The 23,740-nt window shown below is 50.3% G+C and overlaps 1 protein-coding gene across 1 annotated transcript; it reads right to left on the bottom strand.

The window, feature by feature from the left end:
* Nucleotides 1-274: 274 nt before the first annotated feature.
* Nucleotides 275-2,275, bottom strand: LOC143363099 (uncharacterized). Its single transcript, XM_076803717.1, has 2 exons — nt 1,879-2,275; nt 275-291 (listed from the first exon to the last, which is right to left on the bottom strand). Exons 1-2 carry the CDS (start codon nt 2,273-2,275, stop codon nt 275-277), a joined length of 414 nt encoding a protein of 137 aa, XP_076659832.1.
* Nucleotides 2,276-23,740: the final 21,465 nt, after the last annotated feature.

The following is a 23,740-nucleotide window of genomic DNA, read 5'->3' on the forward strand; positions in this document are numbered from 1 at the left end:
AAGGCTAGTGGCCTCCACGAATTTCCTTGTCGCTGTTGCAGCGTTGCTCCGATCGCGAAATCCGACGCATCCACCATAATCGCGAGTTGCGAACGACTCGATGGATGCGTTAGTAGCGTAGCGTTGGCAAGTGCATCTTTGGATGCTTGAAACGCTGTTTCCGCTTCACCTGACCATTGGATCGGGGCGTTGCCTTTCGCCGTCCGACCGCTGAGCAGGTGGTGAAGCGGCGTTTGTACCGCCGCGGCGTTAGGTATGAACCGTCTATAAAAGTTTAACATACCGAGGAACCTACGGAGCTGTTTCGCGGTCTCTGGTTTCGGAAATTCGTTTATGGCCTTTACTTTTTCAGGTAGAGGCCTCGTGCCGTTGCCGTTCACAATATACCCGAGAAACTTGACTTCGGTAGCGGCGAATACGCATTTGCTCGGGTTGACGATGACACCGTACTCGTTAAGCCGCTCGAGGAGTTGACGCAGATGTTCCATATGCTCGTCTTCATCGACTGACGCTACTAGAATATCGTCTAGATACGCATAGCAAAAATCGAAACCGCGTAAGACGGTGTCGATGAAGCGTTGAAACGTCTGCGCCGCGTTGCGCAAACCGAACGGCATGACGGTGTACTCGTACAACCCGAACGGCGTCGTTACCGCGGTCTTCGGAATATCGCGAGGGTTTACCGGTATCTGGTGGTACGCTCGGACCAGGTCTAACGTAGTAAACACTGTCTTCCCTGCTAATGTTCGCGCGAAGTCCTCGATATGTGGTATGGGATACCGGTCGGGGATCGTGCGAGCGTTTAAGGTCCTGTAATCGCCGCAGGGCCGCCATCCGTTGTCCTTCTTCTGCACCATGTGTAGGGCAGAAGCCCACTGGCTTTTAGAAGGACGGATGTGACCCCGAGATAACAGTTCCTCGAACTCTGCGCGAGCGACCTTGTACATATCGGTGGACAATCGGCGGGTCTTACAATACGCGGGAGTGCCGGGAGTCGTTACAATATGATGTACAACATCGTGTTTGACTTGCCTAGGAGTCGCTGTGGGTCGGGTCACGTCGGGAAACTGGGCTAGCAGCTGGTGGTAGCGTGAGTTCCCCGCGATGGTCCGGATGGAGTCCGTGAAACCCACGACGGTGCGTCCCGTTGTCGTCCGTGATGTCGTCTGGTCGATCAGGCGTCGTCGCCTGAGGTCCACCAGTAGGCCGTAGCGCGTGAGGAAGTCGGCGCCAATGATGGGTTTTCCCACGTCGGCGATGATGAACCTCCACTGGAAGGCCCTCCGTAGTCCCAGGTTGAGGTCCATCACGCGGATGCCGTAGGTGCCGATCGTCGATCCGTTTGCCGCAACCATCTCGTATGACGTCTTGCTGACTCGGCCTTTGACGAGTGTGCGTGGATACACACAAAGGTCCGAGCCAGTGTCGACGAGGTATTCGGTCTTCGTCACTTTGTCCGTGACGAAGAGGCGGCAGGTGGATGTTCCGTCACTGGCTGCCGCGGTCAGTGTCGGAGGGACTCGTTTCCCGCATACGAACACGGCTGGCGGCATTTGGTGGACTCCTTCCCAAACCTCTGGTGATACCAGCAGACGTTCTCCGTCTTACGCGATGACCTGGACGAAGACCGACTCCGTCTGGGCGTCCTGCTTCCCTTGTGACTGCAAGGTCGGGATGTTTCGGCGATTCGAAGCTCCAGTTTCTCCAATCGGTCGATCAGGAGCTCTGCCAGGCGGTCGGACTGCGTTGGGGCCGACGTGCTGGCTACCTGGGCTGGCTGCACCTCCGCGTGGATCTGGTCGGCTATCTCGGCTAGCTTGCTTAATGGCAGGTCTGACTGAGCCGAGACGATGGCTCTGGTCACGTTGGGTAGTCTACCTGACCACAGGGTCCGCAGGAACTCGTCGCTGACTGTGGTACCTGCGAGGTTCCGCATATGGCGTAAGAATTGCGACGGGGTTCGGTCGCCTATTTCCTCCTGCTCCAGCAGCTGCCGGATCCTTTTTCCTTGGGTCGCCGACAGCCTCTTCAGAAGTTCGGACCTTAGTGTCCCATACTTGTTGGCCTCCGGTGGGTGTATAAAAATGTCCTGCACTTCCACCGCGTATTTGGGCTCGAGCTGAGACAGTATGTAATAAAATTTTGTCGTGTCAGCTGTAATCCCGTTTAGGGCGAACTGTGCCTCGATTTGGCGGAACCACAGTTCGGGTTGCTCAGGCCAGAAAGGTGGGATCCTGATGGCGACCTTGCTGACTTCTGGCGTCGTTGTCTCCATTTCAATATCACTGCACTACACGCACTTCGAGAGAAAAGAAAAAAAAATGCGCGTGATGCGACTCAGTCACCCTGATCACGTCGGGGTCACCAATGAAGGAACAGGGTTATATAAGGCGGGTGCCTTAGAATGAGTGTTCAAATCAGGTGTACGTGACTGAGTTGTTTATTTACAATAAAGAGTGATGTCGCGAGAGCGTCCGGGGTGGTTCGACTAAAACCGGCGATTCGCTTCGACTCGCGGTTGAACTGTTATTGCCACTTAGCAACGACCGGACTAGACTCTAAGTCACTCGGCGGATACGCGGCTCTGTCTCGACTTCGTGACTTCCTTTTCTCGTCGGTAGTCTCTGCCTTATATTCTCAAAAATGCTTGTCGGCTGATTGGTGGAAGTCCTTGCGGGGAACTTCCACCAATCCGTGCATTTTGCATAACACGCCCACGTTCCACGCCTCTCGTGCGTGAGAAGGGTGAGCGTGTCGTTCTGTTAAAAATCTAATTTTGGTGATGCAGCGGGGTGTCTTCCGGGCCCCGTGCTAAGTGCGGTACGTGACTGCTGGCTTACGTCAACGGGCCCAGCTTTCCCGGGTGATAGAAACCAGGCACGCGTCGCTGGGACACTCTAGGCTGGAGACCCTTAGACTACCCAAAATTTATGGCGTCCACTTGCGCTATTGAGTTCGTCGCTAGGAACTACAAGGACACATCTGTCCGCTAAGTGGCCAAAAACGTTAAAGACGTTTTCTCACAAATAGCGTCTTATGCTGTGCAAACCATAAATCTTTCTTGGTGCTGGTGCGCTGAAGATTTCTCTTCCGGCGCCCCGCTAGCCGCTACACTATCCTCTATCCTATCCTATCCTCTATCCTCAATCCTAATCTTTCCTGTATCCTATCCAATCCTCTATCCTATCCTATCCTATATCCTATCCCATCCACTATCCTATCCTATCCTATCCTCTATCCTATCCTCTATCCTAGCCTATCCGCAATCCTATCCTATAAATTCCCCTATCCTATCCTCTATCCAATCCTATCCTCTATCCCATCCTATCCTCTATCCTCAACCCTATCCTGTAACCGTTCTTTCCTACCGTTTCTACCGATTCGCGTACGCCGTTACTCGTATCTCTACTTCGCGTCTCGAGACTATCCCTAACCGTCTCGCAGGGCCGGTTACTACCCTAATTTCTCGAAGCCTGCACGTTTGCGAGCAGGAATGGATTCGTGCCTCCAGGCACTGGAAAGCGGCGAGGTATGGACGAGTTAAATGAGATATTCGTAGCCCAGATAAGGTAACAAAAGATGATATATTCTCGTAAGAACCGTCGTGTATGTTTGGATACAGTTAATTCCAGGTACCGTGTGGAACAATAGGTCGGCCTCCCGTGCCGACGGCTCGCGACACATAAACAAAGTATTATGAACGCGTGAAAAACGCTCGCGGTACGCTCGCTCGACTCTACGCCCGGTTTTCGGAATCGGTTTAGAAAATCACTCAGCACGGATCGCGCCCCGCGACAAGCAGTTCGTGACCCGTCTGACCGTCCCTACACTCGGCCGGAAAATCGTACGAGTGATCAGGATGGAGACAAACACGAAATCGCCGTCACTCCGCGCTTCCAATGATTCTGCTCTTCGGCACGTAATCGTGGCCTCTAAGCAGTCTCGGGCGAGGCGGCGGCAGAGTGTCAGTGACCGTGCAAAGTCCGATCGCTCCTATCTGACCCGAAATCCGCGATCGAACGACGTCGTACCCGTCAGACCAACCAGGCACCTGGACGATGTTCGGACAAGTGGCCTGAGTGGAGACGCACACTAAACCTTGGTCACTCCACGGGACGCACGAGTCTACCCTTTGGCATGATACATGGCCTCGGAGTATTCTCGGATATTGGTCACGGCAGAGTGTCCTCGATCGTGCAAGGCGCGATCGTCTCGATTCTGTAGAGACGTGCACTAAACCTCGATTATTCCACGGGACCTATAAGTTCACCCTTTGGCACGATACGTGGCCTCGGAGTGATCTCGGACAAAGGTCACGACAGAATACTCGGGATCGTGCGATGCTCTTTCGTACCGATTCGGGGGAGACTCGCACTAAACCTCGGTCGCTCGACGGGACCCAGGAGTCTACCCTTCGGCACGATACGTGGCCTCGGAGCAAGCTCTGATAAGGTCACGACAGAGTAGCCGCGATCGTACGAAGTACAATCGCCTCGAATCTGGTCGAGACCCACACCAAACCTCGGTAATTCCACGGGACCCAGAAGAGTACCCTCTGGCACGGTGCGTGGCCTCGGAGTACCCTCGATTAAGGTCACGGCAGAAAAACCCTGATTGTGCGAAGTGAAATAGTCTCGATCCAGACGAGACTCACAGAAAACCTCGGCAGTCCCTCGGAACCCAGGAGTCTACCCTTTGGTACGTTTCGTAGCCTCAGAGTACGCTCTGTTGAGGTTTCGGAAGAACCACCGCGATCATGCGATGATTGACTGTCTCGCTTCGACCCGTATAGTACGTACCGTATCTTTGAACGATACTTATACGTACCCTATACTAATATTTATATTTGAAGGACGAAGTGAATCTACTGTGTCTGTTCGACGCGATAATCGCACGCTTCGCGACGCGTTTCTATCTCTGCGTGACGCAGTTCTCTAAATTTTACAAAATCGTGTCGTACCGACACACGGCGCCTTCCACTCGCCGTCGCTCCTAAATAGTACTCGCGACTTGCTCGCTGCAAGTAATCTACACTGACACTAGTAATGCTTCACTTCGGAATTGATAATTAAACATTTCTCGATCAATCTTTAGGCGAGTGAAAATTATGTAATCTCGTTTGACTACTACGCGGTCACGTCCGAGAGTCACGGAGCTTTATATAAAACGTTTCGACAGTGCCACGGCGCGGTTTGCGCTCGTGACTCCTCGGTTTGAGGCGCGTACGCGTTGAGAGCAGGAAGGACGGTTTGCCTTGCTCTGCCGAGTCGGTTTGACTCCTCGAACGGATACCGTGTTTCGTCGAACAGACACAATTCTTAAACGCGTGTTTCTCGGACCGCTTCCAGACGTAGAGTGCTCGATCGCTGGCTCGCATCGACCTCCTTCGATCATTATCGAGTGGGGATCGATGCGTGCGCAATTCGACAAGGATCGCGATATCTCGCGATCCCTCACTATCTCCGGACTCGCGAACAACGTAGTATGGTACGGTGGTGGGGTCGTATCGCCGACCGATACGTGCGGTATATGTGTATGTAACCGACACGGTTACATATTACCCCCACCTCCACTTTCGAGATTACCCGTGCGACACGCAGTATCGATGCACGGTAATCTCGAACACTACCGAATCGAGTACGGAGAAAAACAAACGAAAACGTTAAACTAAATGCAGTCTTTTTCCAAAATTAAATGTACGTTAAACTGAAACGCAGTAACACTATAACGAGAAGAAAAAAAAATAAAATCAGTCCTTTATCGCTTGACGGAACAAACAAGCCAAAAAAAAAATTTTTGCACTTAACGCAGTAATACTATAGTAACGAGAAGAAAGAAAAAAAAAATAAGGTCAGTCTTTTATCGCTTGACGGAATAAGCAAGCCAAAAAAAAAAATTTTTGCACATAACGCAGTAATACTATAGTAACGAGAAGAAAAAAAAATAAGGTCAGTCTTTTATCGCTTGACGGAATAAACAAGCCAAAAAAAAAAAGTTTTTTGCACTTAACGCAGCCATACTATAAGAGAAAAAAAAAATTTTCACTGAGTCGCATTTTGATACTCCTAATAAGAACAGGAAAAAAAAAATATAAATAACTAAACACTTCTTTCACACTGGGGGCACAGCCGCGCACTTATTTTTCCCCTTTTGGTGATTCCAAGAGCTCTTCGATGAGGCTTTCGGTCATCGTCAGCAGGCCTAATGGGTCCCGTGCATTCACTTGCGGCACTGGGAGGCGCGGGTCTGGGTCGAGGTCACAAGAGTCCCAAGAGACGTCTGGATCCTCGGCTTCCTGTTGCTGTTGCCGCTGCTGCACCTCTGCCTCCAGTGGGATGACCTCCCAGGACATCTCCATCTCGTCTGGGCCCGTGTCTCCTGCTGTCGGCGCCCCGGGTTGTGTTACACCGGCTGCCGGCGTCTTTTGCGCGTTTCTTGCCCCTGGTGTATCGGGTGGTATTGCCTTGGTTGCAGGCGTGTCTTCGGCTCGGGTGGTGCCCCGTCCGAGCCCTCCCCAGCCCCTGTGGGCCCTTTCTGGTCCCCCCTTCGGCGTCTGGGTCTGGGCCGGGACCCGGTTGACCCTGGCTTGCGTTGCTGTACCGTGGGCGTACCGCCGCTTGCGCCATCGCCCGGTTTTCCACGGGCCTGGTGCAATTGTTGTTAGCGCGTGGGGTGGAGGGTTGTGGTACTTTATATCCACCCCAGTTTGGGTTGGTCGGCTGACCATTGCCCATGCCGCGTAGGCTTGGTTGCCGGCTTCGGTGCTCGCACGATGCTCTTTGGCTGTTGCCATGTTGCTTACTGACTTGTGAATGAGCTATTCACCGGCGTTACCCGTCAGGTTTATATTGGGCAGGTTTTGGGGGTTTCCTGGAATTCCCCACTCGGTTCGAACCTGATGAGATGTACGGTGGATCTTTTGTTGACATCTCGGTCCTCGTCCGGTGGCTGTCCTTGTTGATGGTAGTGTCGTAAACACGAAGCATGGAATGTGCCACGGATTTCCTTCGTGTTAGGGTTTTCCAGCATGTACGTTGAAGGTCCTTTTTTTTGTACTATCTTGTACGGACCTTCGTACAAATGGAAGAACTTGGCTATCTCTCGGTCGGCGGCATTTGATACCGGGTTGGTCTTTACCAATACATGGTCACCCAGTTCGTATTCTATGTGAATTTTTCCGGTGTTAGCTCGCTCGCACCGCTTCCGTGCTTTGTTTGTCATGTGCCGGAACGCGAGCTGTAGCTTGGCGTGATACGGCTCGTCATCTGTCGTTCCAGGCTCGGTGGAGTGATGGATCCACCGTGCCCATGGTCGCATCGGTTTTTTATTCAGCAGGAGTTCGGTTGGCGTGAACCCTGTGCCATCGTGCACCACTTCGTTGCAGCAGGTTTCGATGACGTCGACCCACTTGGCCCAGGAGGCGTGTGCATGGGCTGCCACCGTGCGAATGATCCGTCCGATCTCGCGGTTAACCCTTTCTACCGGGTTGCTCTGGGGGTGTCGGATGGAGGAGAGCACGTGGTGGATGCCTTCTCTCTGGAGAGCTTCCGCCCACTTCCTTGAGGTGAATTGCGTCCCGTGGTCGGTGATGATCTTCTTGGGTTTTCCGTACGTAGGGATGTACCGCGTGAAAATTCGCGCGAGCGTTACGCAGGTTGTTGCGTTCCGCATGGGATACAATTTAACAAATTTTGTGAATAGTTCCTCCACTACGAGAATATATCTGACTCCCCCCCTTGAAATCGGCAACAGGCCGTAGAAATCGATAGACAACACGTCGAGCGGACACTTCGGTATGATACTCTGCATATCGGCATGGGTCGCGTGTGTAGGAATTTTGACTCGTTGGCATGTATCGCACGTGGATACCAGTTTTCGCACATGTCGATGTAGTTTCTGTACGTAAAAAGATTCAGATATGAGTCTTACAGTTTTATCTCCACCAACGTGTGCGTAAACTTCGTGTATCTCACGTATGAGATTGTCACGTAAAGCTGCGGGGATGACCGCTCGTTCCCCACCACTTTTGTTCACGTGATACAACGTGCTATTATAGAGACGATACCTAGATTTTTCGTTAGTGCCTTGTTTTACGCACTTTTCGCGAATGTGACGCAATTTATCGTCCTTCTGCTGCCATTCGGGTAGCCGCTTCAGGGCCGTCGCTAGGGACGGTGATATTGCTCGGGCAAGTGCTGTCAGAATTGGTATACAAGTCTGTCGATCTGCCCTCTCTCCACTGGGCATGTTATGCAATCGACTCATGGTATCTGCCGGGATGTTTTCTTTCCCTGGGCGGAACTGTATTTCTAGATGGTAGTCTTGTATCGACAATATCCACCGAGTAAGGCGTTGGTTTAACAGCTTGCTATTCATGAGGAACGTAATGGCTTTGTGATCGGTGAAAAGTACGATCGTAGCCCCGTACAAGTACGTCCTCAGCTTCCCTAGCGCCCATACTATTGCCAGGAGCTCTTTCTCGGTGGTGAAATATGCCAATTCCGGCCCTTTTAGTGTTCGGCTTGCGAAGGTGATTGGTCTTAGTTCGCCGTTCGCGTTATTTTGCTCAATTACTGCTCCGATTGCTGACGAACTCGCATCCGTGGATAGGAAGAACGGTTTACGCGTATCCGCGTATTGTAATACCACCTCGGTACAAAAAGTGCTCTTTATTTTGTCGAACGTCGCTTGCAACGTGTCGTTCCATGTCCAGCGTTGTCCCTTTTTAAGCAGGGCGAGCAGCGGTGCCGTGGTCTCGGCATGCTTATCGGTGAATTTGCTATAATAGTTCACAAGCCCGAGGAAGCCTCGTAGTTGTTTGACGTTTCGAGGAGATGGAAACGCACGGATTGCGGCGAGTTTTTCGGGATCTTGTTTGAGGCCTTCTGTCGATAAGATGTGCCCGAGGAATTTTATTTCGCGCCTCATGAATTTACATTTCTCGAGGTTTAGCGTGACATTATGGTCCCTTAACCGTTTTAATAGGGCGGAAAGATGTTTGATATGTTCCTCGAATGTTGTAGAGAAACAAAGGATATCATCGATGAAATTGACGACGTATCCATCCATGCCCTCGAGAATTTGCCTCAGCGCTCTCACAAGGCTTGCGCTACTTGTCTTGAGGCCGAAAGGTGTCACTACGTACTCGTAACACCGCCCGCGGTACAAGAAAGCCGTGTATTTCCGCGAAGCTTTATTCAGGGGCACTTGCCAGAAACTGTTGGTCAAGTCGAGGCTCGTCAGATAATCCACTCTCTGGAAACGTTGGAAAATCGCATCTGGAGTCTCTGACATCTCGTGATCGTCGACAAGATATTCGTTTAGCTTCCTCGCATCGAGACAGAGCCGTAGCGTCCCGTTTTTCTTCAGCACCGGCACCACCGGGTTCAAGTACGGGCTGGTGCTCGGTCGGATGATATCGTTCTTTAACATTCTTTGGATTTCCGCATCTGCCGCTTCCATATGCTTTAGCGGTATCGGATACGTCCGGCTGCAGTATGGCTTAGAAATTTTCACGTGTAGGTGATGCTCGTAACACGCTACTCTTCCTATTTCCTCCCTCCATACTTCTGGAAAGGCCTTGATGACACGACGCAGCGCGGATTTTTCTGCTGGCGTCGCTGGCACGGTTTTTAGGAGGTGAGTTAACGTCTCGCTCGCTGTCCTTTTCAGCTTGTCCGTTCGTTTCGTGGCTTCTCCCACCGTTCTTATCTTCGGGTCAGCTGGTTCCGTTTCTTCGGACATTTTGATTGTAATTTGCCCGTCCCTGGTGTTTAACGAGAGCGAGTCTTGCTGGAAATTTACCGTAGCCTGTGCCTGTCTCAGCGCGTCGACGCCGAGAATCATTTCGCAAATCAGTCCAGGTACAATCACTGCCGACGTCTCGATCGTCTTATTGTTATGGCTGAGAGTCACCCAGATTTGTTTTTTCAATCTGGCCGACCTGCTTCCCGTCGCTCCAATTACAACGGCCCCCGTCACCGGCAATGTTGGGCACGTGCGCAGTTGATCTTGGTGCGACGTGTACCATGCCTCTGAAACCGCTGTGACCGTACTACCCGTATCCACGAGGGCTCTGACTGGAATGCCCTCGACTTTCAACGGCACTTCCGGACAGCGATTTGCTTCTTTACATGGTGGTGGAGATCCCTCGTCCTCTTGGAGCTCCTGGCGCGTGTCCGGAAACAGCGAGCCGATGGTCAGATGGACATTTTCCCCGTTTGCGTTCGAGGAGATACCTCTCGTCTGAGGGGGGGAACTACTCAGACAAATCGCTGAGGCTCCCCTTAGTCGTTTTCCGCGGTCGCTTCCAATTCAGGGGCGTCCGCCTCCTCTTCAGGAACGTCTTCGTCAATTTGCGCCGTTCGGATGCGACTTGGCGTCGAATCCCTCGGTCGATCTGGTGGCCGCCTGTAGTCTTGCCAGGGACGAGTAGTTTCGTACCTCGGTCTCTGGTATTCTGCTGCGGGTCGCGGATGTTCGGTCATCTGACGTTGACCTTCCCGGTTGGGTCGGGCCTGGCTCATGTTAAATGGAGTCGACCGAGTCGGGTTCGTTGTAGGTTGGATTACCCTCTCATTGGCCGTGCGGACATTCCAATCTCGAACGTGGTTTGAACGTTCCTCCTGCTTTGGGCGATTCACGGTTCCCCCGTTATCGAACCGCTCGAGCAAGGCTAAGAATGCGTCGACCGTGCTGATATTTTGGCCGAGAACGCAGTCATCCACTGCCTGGGTGTAGTGCCTGGCCAGCATCTGGACGATCTCTTCGTCCGCTGGCCGTGGAATCAGATCGCGTGCTGTACCGATGTGTTTCATCGCGTAGGCGACTCGAGATACGCCTGATTCAGTGCGATGTACCCCTATATTGAGATTGTCCCGCACTTTCCGTTGGATTGCTGAACTCCAAAACCGGTCCCGGAGCGCCTGTGAGAACTGTGCCCAAAAGGTAACTTGCTCGGACACAATATCCCACCATTCGCCTGCGATGCCTCGCAATGATTGTCCGAGGATGAACTTTAACTCATCGTCGGGGAGGCGTGCTGCTTCAATGAATCTTTTCATCTCTCTTAGGTACTTGGCCGGCCTTTCGGTAGCCTTGCCCTCGAAGGTTGGCATTTGTGGCTTCACCATGAAGGGGCGGCTACTCGGTGCCAGGGTCGCATCAAAGCGCACAGAATCGTTTGGGGCCCATCTTGAATCCATGGAATCACGTCGCAAGCGGCGTGTCGCATCGAAATCCGGCGCCCCATGCAGATCGCTTCGCTGATTGTCGAATCGGTGACTTGTGTTTCTGGTTTCTTCGGCATCGGCGACCCGATGTGACGCAATTTGCCTCCGGAAATTTGCGAGACAGTCCCGTACCTCGTCGCGTACATCTGCGACGCGTTGTGCGTGCGTCTTTGCATCGCGGTCCAACCGTGCCTCTATCTCACGTCGAAAATCGCGCAATTCCGCGCGGTATTCCGTTACTCGTTCGTATACCTCCTCAACTTCGACTTGGGTGTTCAACCGTTCTTGGAGCCTTCCCATTTGCTCTTTCAGTCGAGCAACTTCGGCCTGCAGCTCGCGGATTGCAGCAGAAGTAAGTCCTGCAGCAAGGACGTTGGATAACCCGGTCGAACGTACCTCGTTTGTGGTGGTGGGGACCGGCGCGGGAACATCCCCGAGTTCACCGCCGGACGGACCCGGGGGCGGTGTTCTTACAACGCGCGGGTTGTTTGGCATGTTCTCTACCTGGGTGTTGCTCGCGTCAGGTGTATCGTTATTCCCTAGCAGTGCCGCTTTTCCACGAGATCGAAGCTTACTCATACCCTGTTTCTATAAGATCTCGCTCGTCCAGACCAGACCGCCCCACGTTGGGCGCCAAATATGTAACCGTTCTTTCCTACCGTTTCTACCGATTCGCGTACGCCGTTACTCGTATCTGTACTTCGCGTCTCGAGACTATCCCTAACCGTCTCGCAGGGCCGGTTACTACCCTAATTTCTCGAAGCCTGCACGTTTGCGAGCAGGAATGGATTCGTGCCTCCAGGCACTGGAAAGCGGCGAGGTATGGACGAGTTAAATGAGATATTCGTAGCCCAGATAAGGTAACAAAAGATGATATATTCTCGTAAGAACCGTCGTGTATGTTTGGATACAGTTAATTCCAGGTACCGTGTGGAACAATAGGTCGGCCTCCCGTGCCGACGGCTCGCGACACATAAACAAAGTATTATGAACGCGTGAAAAACGCTCGCGGTACGCTCGCTCGACTCTACGCCCGGTTTTCGGAATCGGTTTAGAAAATCACTCAGCACGGATCGCGCCCCGCGACAAGCAGTTCGTGACCCGTCTGACCGTCCCTACACTCGGCCGGAAAATCGTACGAGTGATCAGGATGGAGACAAACACGAAATCGCCGTCACTCCGCGCTTCCAATGATTCTGCTCTTCGGCACGTAATCGTGGCCTCTAAGCAGTCTCGGGCGAGGCGGCGGCAGAGTGTCAGTGACCGTGCAAAGTCCGATCGCTCCTATCTGACCCGAAATCCGCGATCGAACGACGTCGTACCCGTCAGACCAACCAGGCACCTGGACGATGTTCGGACAAGTGGCCTGAGTGGAGACGCACACTAAACCTTGGTCACTCCACGGGACGCACGAGTCTACCCTTTGGCATGATACATGGCCTCGGAGTATTCTCGGATATTGGTCACGGCAGAGTGTCCTCGATCGTGCAAGGCGCGATCGTCTCGATTCTGTAGAGACGTGCACTAAACCTCGATTATTCCACGGGACCTATAAGTTCACCCTTTGGCACGATACGTGGCCTCGGAGTGATCTCGGACAAAGGTCACGACAGAATACTCGGGATCGTGCGATGCTCTTTCGTACCGATTCGGGGGAGACTCGCACTAAACCTCGGTCGCTCGACGGGACCCAGGAGTCTACCCTTCGGCACGATACGTGGCCTCGGAGCAAGCTCTGATAAGGTCACGACAGAGTAGCCGCGATCGTACGAAGTACAATCGCCTCGAATCTGGTCGAGACCCACACCAAACCTCGGTAATTCCACGGGACCCAGAAGAGTACCCTCTGGCACGGTGCGTGGCCTCGGAGTACCCTCGATTAAGGTCACGGCAGAAAAACCCTGATTGTGCGAAGTGAAATAGTCTCGATCCAGACGAGACTCACAGAAAACCTCGGCAGTCCCTCGGAACCCAGGAGTCTACCCTTTGGTACGTTTCGTAGCCTCAGAGTACGCTCTGTTGAGGTTTCGGAAGAACCACCGCGATCATGCGATGATTGACTGTCTCGCTTCGACCCGTATAGTACGTACCGTATCTTTGAACGATACTTATACGTACCCTATACTAATATTTATATTTGAAGGACGAAGTGAATCTACTGTGTCTGTTCGACGCGATAATCGCACGCTTCGCGACGCGTTTCTATCTCTGCGTGACGCAGTTCTCTAAATTTTACAAAATCGTGTCGTACCGACACACGGCGCCTTCCACTCGCCGTCGCTCCTAAATAGTACTCGCGACTTGCTCGCTGCAAGTAATCTACACTGACACTAGTAATGCTTCACTTCGGAATTGATAATTAAACATTTCTCGATCAATCTTTAGGCGAGTGAAAATTATGTAATCTCGTTTGACTACTACGCGGTCACGTCCGAGAGTCACGGAGCTTTATATAAAACGTTTCGACAGTGCCACGGCGCGGTTTGCGCTCGTGACTCCTCGGTTTGAGGCGCGTACGCGTTGAGAGCAGGAAGGACGGTTTGCCTTGCTCTGCCGAGTCGGTTTGACTCCTCGAACGGATACCGTGTTTCGTCGAACAGACACAATTCTTAAACGCGTGTTTCTCGGACCGCTTCCAGACGTAGAGTGCTCGATCGCTGGCTCGCATCGACCTCCTTCGATCATTATCGAGTGGGGATCGATGCGTGCGCAATTCAACAAGGATCGCGATATCTCGCGATCCCTCACTATCTCCGGACTCGCGAACAACGTAGTATGGTACGGTGGTGGGGTCGTATCGCCGACCGATACGTGCGGTATATGTGTATGTAACCGACACGGTTACAATCCTTTCCTGTATCCTATCCTATCCTCTATCCTATCCTATCCTCTTTCCTATCCTATCCTCTATCCTATCCTATCCTCTATCCTATCCTATCCTCTATCCTCTATCCTATCCAATCCTCTGTCCTATCCTATCCTCTATCCTATCCTATCGTGTATCCTATCCTCTATCCTATCCTATCCTCTATCCTATCCTATCCTCTATCCGATCCTATCCTCTCTCCTATCCTATCTTCTATCCTATCCTATCCTCTATCCTATCAAATCCCCTATCCTATCCTCTGTCCTATCCTATCCTCTATCCTATCCTATCCTCTATCCTATACTATCCTCTATCCCATCCTATCCTCTATCCACAATCCTATCCTTTCCTGTATCCTATGCAATCCTCTATCCTATCCTATCCTCTATCCTATCCTATCCTCTATCCTATCCTATCCTCTATCCTATCCTATCCTCTATCCGATCCTATCCTCTCTCCTATCCTATCTTCTATCCTATCCTATCGTCTATCCTATCAAATCCCCTATCCTATCCTCTATCCTATCCTATCCTCTGTCCTATCCTATCCTCTATCCTATCCTATCCTCTATCCTATACTATCCTCTATCCCATCCTATCCTCTATCCACAATCCTATCCGTTCCTGTATCCTATGCAATCCTCTATCCTATCCTATCCTCTATCCTATCCTATCCTCTATCCTATCCTATCTTCTATTATATCCTATCCTCAATCCTATCCTTTCCTGTATCCTATCCTATCCTCTATCCTCTATCCTGTCCTATCCTCTATCCTATCCTATCCTCTATCCAATCCTCTATCCTATCCTATCCTCTATCCTATCCTATCCTCTATCCTATCCTATCTTCTATTCTATCCTATCCTCTATCCCATCCTATCCTCTATCCTCAATCCTATCCTTTCCTGTATCCTATGCAATCCTCTATCCTATCCTATCCTCTATCCTATCCTATCCTCTATCCTATCCTATCCTCTATCCTATCCTATCCAATCCTCTATCCCATCCTATCCTCTATCCTCAATCCTATCCTTTCCTGTATCCTATCCAATCCTCTATTCAATCCTATCCGCTATCCTATCCTATCCTCTATCCTATCCTATCCTGTATCCTATCCAATCCCCTATTCTATCCTCTATCCTATCCTATCCAATCCTCTGTCCTATCCTATCCTCTATCCTATCCTATCGTGTATCCTATCCTCTATCCTATCCTATCCTCTATCCTATCCTATCCTCTATCCGATCCTATCCTCTCTCCTATCCTATCTTCTATCCTATCCTATCCTCTATCCTATCAAATCCCCTATCCTATCCTCTATCCTATCAAATCCCCTATCCTATCCTCTATCCTATCCTATCCTCTGTCCTATCCTATCCTCTATCCTATCCTATCGTCTATCCTATCCTATCCTCTGTCCTATCCTATCCTCTATCCTATCCTATCGTCTATACTATCGTCTATCCTATCCTCTATCCTGTCCTATCCTCTATCCTATCCTATCCTCTATCCAATCCTCTATCCTATCCTATCCTCTATCCTATCCTATCCTCTATCCTATCCTATCTTCTATTCTATCCTATCCTCTATCCCATCCTATCCTCTATCCTCAATCCTATCCTTTCCTGTATCCTATGCAATCCTCTATCCTATCCTATCCTCTATCCTATCCTATCCTCTATCTTATCCTATCCTCTATCCTATCCTATCCAATGCTCTATCCCATCCTATCCTCTATCCTCAATCCTATCCTTTCCTGTATCCTATCCAATCCTCTATCCTATCCTATCCGCTATCCTATCCTATCCTCTATCCTATCCTATAGTGTATCCTATCAAATCCCCTATCCTATCCTCTATCCTATCCTATCCTCTGTCCTATCCTATCCTCTATCCTATCCTATCGTCTATCCTATCCTATCCTCTGTCCTATCCTATCCTCTATCCTATCCTATCGTCTATACTATCGTCTATCCTATCCTCTATCCTGTCCTATCCTCTATCCTATCCTATCCTCTATCCAATCCTCTATCCTATCCTATCCTCTATCCTATCCTATCCTCTATCCTATCCTATCTTCTATTCTATCCTATCCTCTTTCCCATCCTATCCTCTATCCTCAATCCTATCCTTTCCTGTATCCTATGCAATCCTCTATCCTATCCTATCCTCTATCCTATCCTATCCTCTATCCTATCCTATCCTCTATCCTATCCTATCCAATCCTCTATCCCATCCTATCCTCTATCCTCAATCCTATCCTTTCCTGTATCCTATCCAATCCTCTATCCTATCCTATCCGCTATCCTATCCTATCCTCTATCCTATCCTATAGTGTATCCTATCCAATCCCCTATCCTATCTTCTATCCTATCCTATCCTCTGTCCTATCCTATCCTCTATCCTATCCTATCGTCTATCCTATCCTCTATCCTATCCTATCCTCTATCCTATCCTATCCTCTATCCTATCCTATCCTCTATCCTATCGTATCTTCTATCCTATCCTATCCTCTATCCTATCAAATCCCCTATCTTATCCTCTATCCTATCCTATCCTGTATCCTATCCTATCATCTATCCTCTATCCTATCCAATCCTCTATCCTATCCTATCCACTATCCTATCATATCCTCTATCCTATAATATCCTCTATCCTATCCCATCCTCTATCCAATCCTCTATCCTATCCTATCCTCTATCCTATACTATCCTCTATCCCATCCTATCCTCTATCCACAATCCTATCCTTTCCTGTATCCTATGCAATCCTCTATCCTATCCTATCCTCTATCCTATCCTATCCTCTATCTTATCCTATCCTCTATCCTATCCTATCCAATCCTCTATCCCATCCTATCCTCTATCCTCAATCCTATCCTTTCCTGTATCCTATCCAATCCTCTATCCTATCCTATCCGCTATCCTATCCTATCCTCTATCCTATCCTATCCTCTATCCTATCCTATCCTCTATCCTATCCTATCCTCTATCCTATCGTATCTTCTATCCTATCCTATCCTCTATCCTATCAAATCCCCTATCTTATCCTCTATCCTATCCTATCCTGTATCCTATCCTATCATCTATCCTCTATCCTATCCAATCCTCTATCCTATCCTATCCACTATCCTATCATATCCTCTATCCTATAATATCCTCTATCCTATCCCATCCTCTATCCAATCCTCTATCCTATCCTATCCTCTATCCTATACTATCCTCTATCCCATCCTATCCTCTATCCACAATCCTATCCTTTCCTGTATCCTATGCAATCCTCTATCCTATCCTATCCTCTATCCTATCCTATCCTGTATCCTATCCTATACTCTATCCTATCCTATCCAATCCTCTATCCCATCCTATCCTCTATCCTCTATCCTATCCTATCCTGTATCCTATTCAATCCTCTATCCTATCCTATCATCTATCCTCAATCCTATCCTTTCCTGTATCCTATCTAATCCTCTATCCTATCCTATCCTCTATCCTATCCTATCGTCTATCCTATCCTCTATCCTATCCTATCCTCTATCCTCAATCCTAATCTTTCCTGTATCCTATCCAATCCTCTATCCTATCCTATCCTCTATCCTATCCCATCCACTATCCTATCCTATCCTCTATCCTATAATATCCTCTATCCTATCCCATCCTCTATCCAATCCTCTATCCTATCCTATCCTCTATCCTATCCAATCCTCTGTCCTATCCTATCCTCTATCCTATCCTATCGTGTATCCTATCCTCTATCCTATCCTATCCTCTATCCTATCCTATCCTCTATCCGATCCTATCCTCTCTCCTATCCTATCTTCTATCCTATCCTATCCTCTATCCTATCAAATCCCCTATCCTATCCTCTATCCTATCCTATCCTCTGTCCTATCCTATCCTCTATCCTATCCTCTGTCCTATCCTATCCTCTATCCTATCCTATCGTCTATCCTATCCTATCCTCTGTCCTATCCTATCCTCTATCCTATCCTATCGTCTATACTATCGTCTATCCTATCCTCTATCCTGTCCTATCCTCTATCCTATCCTATCCTCTATCCAATCCTCTATCCTATCCTATCCTCTATCCTATCCTATCCTCTATCCTATCCTATCTTCTATTCTATCCTATCCTCTATCCCATCCTATCCTCTATCCTCAATCCTATCCTTTCCTGTATCCTATGCAATCCTCTATCCTATCCTATCCTCTATCCTATCCTCTATCCTATCCTATCCTCTATCCTATCCTATCCTCTATCCTATCCTATCCTCTATCCTATCGTATCTTCTATCCTATCCTATCCTCTATCCTATCAAATCCCCAATCTTATCCTCTATCCTATCCTATCCTGTATCCTATCCTATCATCTATCCTCTATCCTATCCAATCCTCTATCCTATCCTATCCACTATCCTATCATATCCTCTATCCTATAATATCCTCTATCCTATCCCATCCTCTATCCAATCCTCTATCCTATCCTATCCTCTATCCTATACTATCCTCTATCCCATCCTATCCTCTATCCACAATCCTATCCTTTCCTGTATCCTATGCAATCCTCTATCCTATCCTATCCTCTATCCTATCCTATCCTGTATCCTATCCTATACTCTATCCTATCCTATCCAATCCTCTATCCCATCCTATCCTCTATCCTCTATCCTATCCTATCCTGTATCCTATTCAATCCTCTATCCTATCCTATCATCTATCCTCAATCCTATCCTTTCCTGTATCCTATCTAATCCTCTATCCTATCCTATCCTCTATCCTATCCTATCGTCTATCCTATCCTCTATCCTATCCTCTATCCTGTCCTATCCTCTATCCTATCCTATCCTCTATCCAATCCTCTATCCTATCCTATCCTCTATCCTATCCTATCCTCTATCCTATCCTATCTTCTATTCTATCCTATCCTCTTTCCCATCCTATCCTCTATCCTCAATCCTATCCTTTCCTGTATCCTATGCAATCCTCTATCCTATCCTATCCTCTATCCTATCCTATCCTCTATCCTATCCTATCCTCTATCCTATCCTATCCTCTATCCTATCCTATCCAATCCTCTATCCCATCCTATCCTCTATCCTCAATCCTATCCTTTCCTGTATCCTATCCAATCCTCTATCCTATCCTATCCGCTATCCTATCCTATCCTCTATCCTATCCTATAGTGTATCCTATCCAATCCCCTATCCTATCTTCTATCCTATCCTATCCTCTGTCCTATCCTATCCTCTATCCTATCCTATCGTCTATCCTATCCTCTATCCTATCCTATCCTCTATCCTATCCTATCCTCTATCCTATCCTATCCTCTATCCTATCGTATCTTCTATCCTATCCTATCCTCTATCCTATCAAATCCCCTATCTTATCCTCTATCCTATCCTATCCTGTATCCTATCCTATCATCTATCCTCTATCCTATCCAATCCTCTATCCTATCCTATCCACTATCCTATCATATCCTCTATCCTATAATATCCTCTATCCTATCCCATCCTCTATCCAATCCTCTATCCTATCCTATCCTCTATCCTATACTATCCTCTATCCCATCCTATCCTCTATCCACAATCCTATCCTTTCCTGTATCCTATGCAATCCTCTATCCTATCCTATCCTCTATCCTATCCTATCCTGTATCCTATCCTATACTCTATCCTATCCTATCCAATCCTCTATCCCATCCTATCCTCTATCCTCTATCCTATCCTATCCTGTATCCTATTCAATCCTCTATCCTATCCTATCATCTATCCTCAATCCTATCCTTTCCTGTATCCTATCTAATCCTCTATCCTATCCTATCCTCTATCCTATCCTATCGTCTATCCTATCCTCTATCCTATCCTATCCTCTATCCTCAATCCTAATCTTTCCTGTATCCTATCCAATCCTCTATCCTATCCTATCCTATATCCTATCCCATCCACTATCCTATCCTATCCTCTATCCTAGCCTATCCGCTATCCTATCCTATCCATTCCCCTATCCTATCCTCTATCCTATCCTATCCTGTATCCAATCCTATCCTCAATCCTATCCTTTCCTGTATCCTATCTAATCCTCTATCCTATCCTATCCTCTATCCTATCCGATCCTCTATTATATCCTATCGTCTATCCTATCCTCAATCCTATCCTTTCCTGTATCCTATCGTATCCTCTATCCTATCCTATCCTCTTTCCTATCCTATCCTCTATCCTATCCTATCCTCTATCCCATCCTATCCTTTATCCTCAATCCTATCCTTTCCTGTATCCTATGCAATCCTCTATCGTATCCTATCCTATCCTCTATCCTATCCTATCCTCTATCGTATCCTATCCTCTATCCTATCCTATCCAATCCTCTATCCCATCCTATCCTCTATCCTCAATCCTATCCTTTCCTGTATCCAATCCAATCCTCTATCCTATCCTATCCTCTATCCTATCCTATCCTCTATCCTATCCTATCCTGTATCCTATCCAATCCCCTATCCTATCCTCTATCCTATCCTATCCTCTGTCCTCTATCCTATCCAATCCTCTGTCCTATCCTATCCTCTATCCTATCCTATCCTCTATCCTATCCTATCTTCTATCCTATCCTATCCTCTATCCTATCAAATCCCCTATCTTATCCTCTATCCTATCCTATCCTGTATCCTATCCTATCATCTATCCTCTATCCTATCCAATCCTCTATCCTATCCTATCCTCTTTCCTATCCTATCCTCTATCCTATCCTATCCTCTATCCCATCCTATCCTTTATCCTCAATCCTATCCTTTCCTGTATCCTATGCAATCCTCTATCGTATCCTATCCTCTATCCTATCCTATCCTCTATCCTATCCTATCCTCTATCGTATCCTATCCTCTATCCTATCCTATCCAATCCTCTATCCCATCCTATCCTCTATCCTCAATCCTATCCTTTCCTGTATCCAATCCAATCCTCTATCCTATCCTATCCTCTATCCTATCCTATCCTGTATCCTATCCAATCCCCTATCCTATCCTCTATCCTATCCTATCCTCTGTCCTCTATCCTATCCAATCCTCTGTCCTATCCTATCCTCTATCCTATCCTATCCTGTATCCTATCCTATACTCTATCCTATCCTATCCAATCCTCTATCCCATCCTATCCTCTATCCTCTATCCTATCCTGCATCCTATTCAATCCTCTATCCTATCCTATCATCTATCCTCAATCCTATCCTTTCCTGTATCCTATCTAATCCTCTATCCTATCCTATCCTCTATCCTATCCTATCCTCTATCCTATCCTATCCTCTATCCTATCCTATCCTCTATCCTATCCTATCGTCTATCCTATCCTCTATCCTATCCTATCCTCTATCCTCAATCCTAATCTTTCCTGTATCCTATCCAATCCTCTATCCTATCCTATCCTATATCCTATCCCATCCACTATCCTATCCTATCCTCTATCCTAGCCTATCCGCTATCCTATCCTATCCATTCCCCTATCCTATCCTCTATCCTATCCTATTTTTTTTTTTTTTTCCGAGGAGGTAATCTCGTTACGGATACCCGAACCCCCCCCCCCCCCCCCCGGGGGGGTGGTCCGGGTTATGTGGGACTCCTCGGCTGGTTGGTGCAACGCCGAGTATACCCACTAACTCCTCCCCGTCCGTCCCTAGACTCCTGGGGGCACCCGTGCTCTGCGCGCGCATGTCAATCCGGTGTGCCCCCGCCTTAGCATACCACCCAGGGGGGGACGCGGCCCCCTCCCGTACCTACTCTATCCGAAGGCACCACGCAACGGACGACGTGGCGCCTTCCCCCCTGTTAGGCCGCCCGATGAGCATCCGAGCCCCCGCTCGAGATGCCCGGCGGCCTCCGGGGACGCCGTTGGTGACCGAGTGTAAGGGGATATCCGATCCCCCGCCTCGAGATCATCAAGGGCGTCCCCGCTCGCGTCAGAGGCGTCGCAACGGGGGTACGCCCCCGGGGCGTACCCTGCGCCGCCTCCACCCCCTTCGGCCGGGATCGTGATTACGCTCCCGATCCCGTTCCGCAGCCTCCTTCCGCAGCATAACCCGCTCGCAGAAGGAAGCGAACCCCCTCCACGCCTCCTCGCCACCGGCTGCCGCAGCGACGACAGCCGGGAGCGAGAGGTCGTGGCCCACCGCGCGCCGCAGGGCACGGCGCTCTCCCCCCCATGCCGGACACTCCTCCAGAGTGTGTTGCGCCGTGTCCCGCGGCTCGCCGCAGTGGTGACACGCCTCCTCGGTCTCCCTCCCGATGCGACACAGGTAGTCGCCGAAGCACCCGTGCCCGCTCATCACCTGCGTCACACGGTAGGAGACCCTATGCCCCATCCATCCCCTGTTCCATTGATCGAACACCGGGAGGATGGCCCGAACGGCCCGCCTCTCGCCCTCCCTCGTCCCGGGAAGGCTATCGCGCCACTCCCGGGCTGCGTGCCGCCGAGCATGTCGCCTGAGCTCATCCACCATGAGCCGCGCCTGATCCGGGGCCACCCCCCGGAGCCGGAGTTCCCTGGAGTGCGTATGCACATCCGCCAACACGCGGGCCTCCAGCTCGAGGGGGATCAGCCCCGACATCACCATCGCCGTCGCGTATGAAATGGTGCGGTACCCCCGCACGATGCCTATGGCCAGCCTGCGCTCGATGCGACGCAGCAGCGACCGTGTGCCGCCACTGCGCCCCCTAGCCAAGACATCGCGCGCCCACACAGGGGCTCCGTACAGGACCAAAACTCGCACCACCACCGCGAACAGACGACGCACCCGTCCACAGGGTCCCCCGAGATTCGGGAGAAGGCGACCGAGCGCAGCGGTCGCCCTCTCCGCCCGGGGCGCCAGCGACTCAAGGTGGCGGTCAAAACGCCACCGGCCGTCAAGCTCGAGTCCCAGGTACCGCATCTGGGACCCGACCCTGACCATCCCCTCCCCCACGCAGATCCAGCACTGGGGAGGCGCCGCCAACCGGGCCGAGCGGAGAAACCACATGGCCCTGGTTTTCTCGACGGACCACTCTAGGCCCAGCGACCGGATCGCGCGCACCGCGCGCCACGCGCCGCGCTCCGCCAGGCAGATGGCCTCCTTCGCATACCTCCCGGTGGCCAATACCAGCGTGTCGTCGGCGTAACACGTCAGGCTGACCCCGGGAGGCATCTCCTCCCGCAGGACGCGATCGTACGCAAGATTCCACAGCAACGGGCCCAACACCGAGCCCTGCGGAACCCCGCGCACGACGCCCCTGCGCACCATCCCGTACCGGCCGGGATACTCTATACCCCTGTCGGAGAGATAGCTCCCAATCACCCTTCTGAGATACAGAGGCACCCGGTGGAAGACCAGGGCCTCCATTATCCGATCCCAGGGGACGGTGTTGAACGCGTTAGCGATATCCAAGGATATCGCCAACGCAACACCGCCCCCCCTCGTACAGGCCTCCGAAAGAGCCCTCACCCGCCGAATAGCGTCGACGGTGGAGAGACGACCGCCGACAGGTGCCGGACGAGGCGTCCAACGAGTACGCGCTCGAACAACTTCCCCGCCTCGTCCAGCAGACAAATTGGCCGGTACCCTGAGGGCGAGTCCCGGGACTTGCCCCCCTTCGGAAGGAGGACCAACCTGCCCGACTTCCACT

Source organism: Halictus rubicundus, unplaced genomic scaffold, assembly GCF_050948215.1.
Source record: "Halictus rubicundus isolate RS-2024b unplaced genomic scaffold, iyHalRubi1_principal scaffold0020, whole genome shotgun sequence".
Classification (NCBI taxonomy): Eukaryota; Metazoa; Arthropoda; class Insecta; order Hymenoptera; family Halictidae; genus Halictus; species Halictus rubicundus.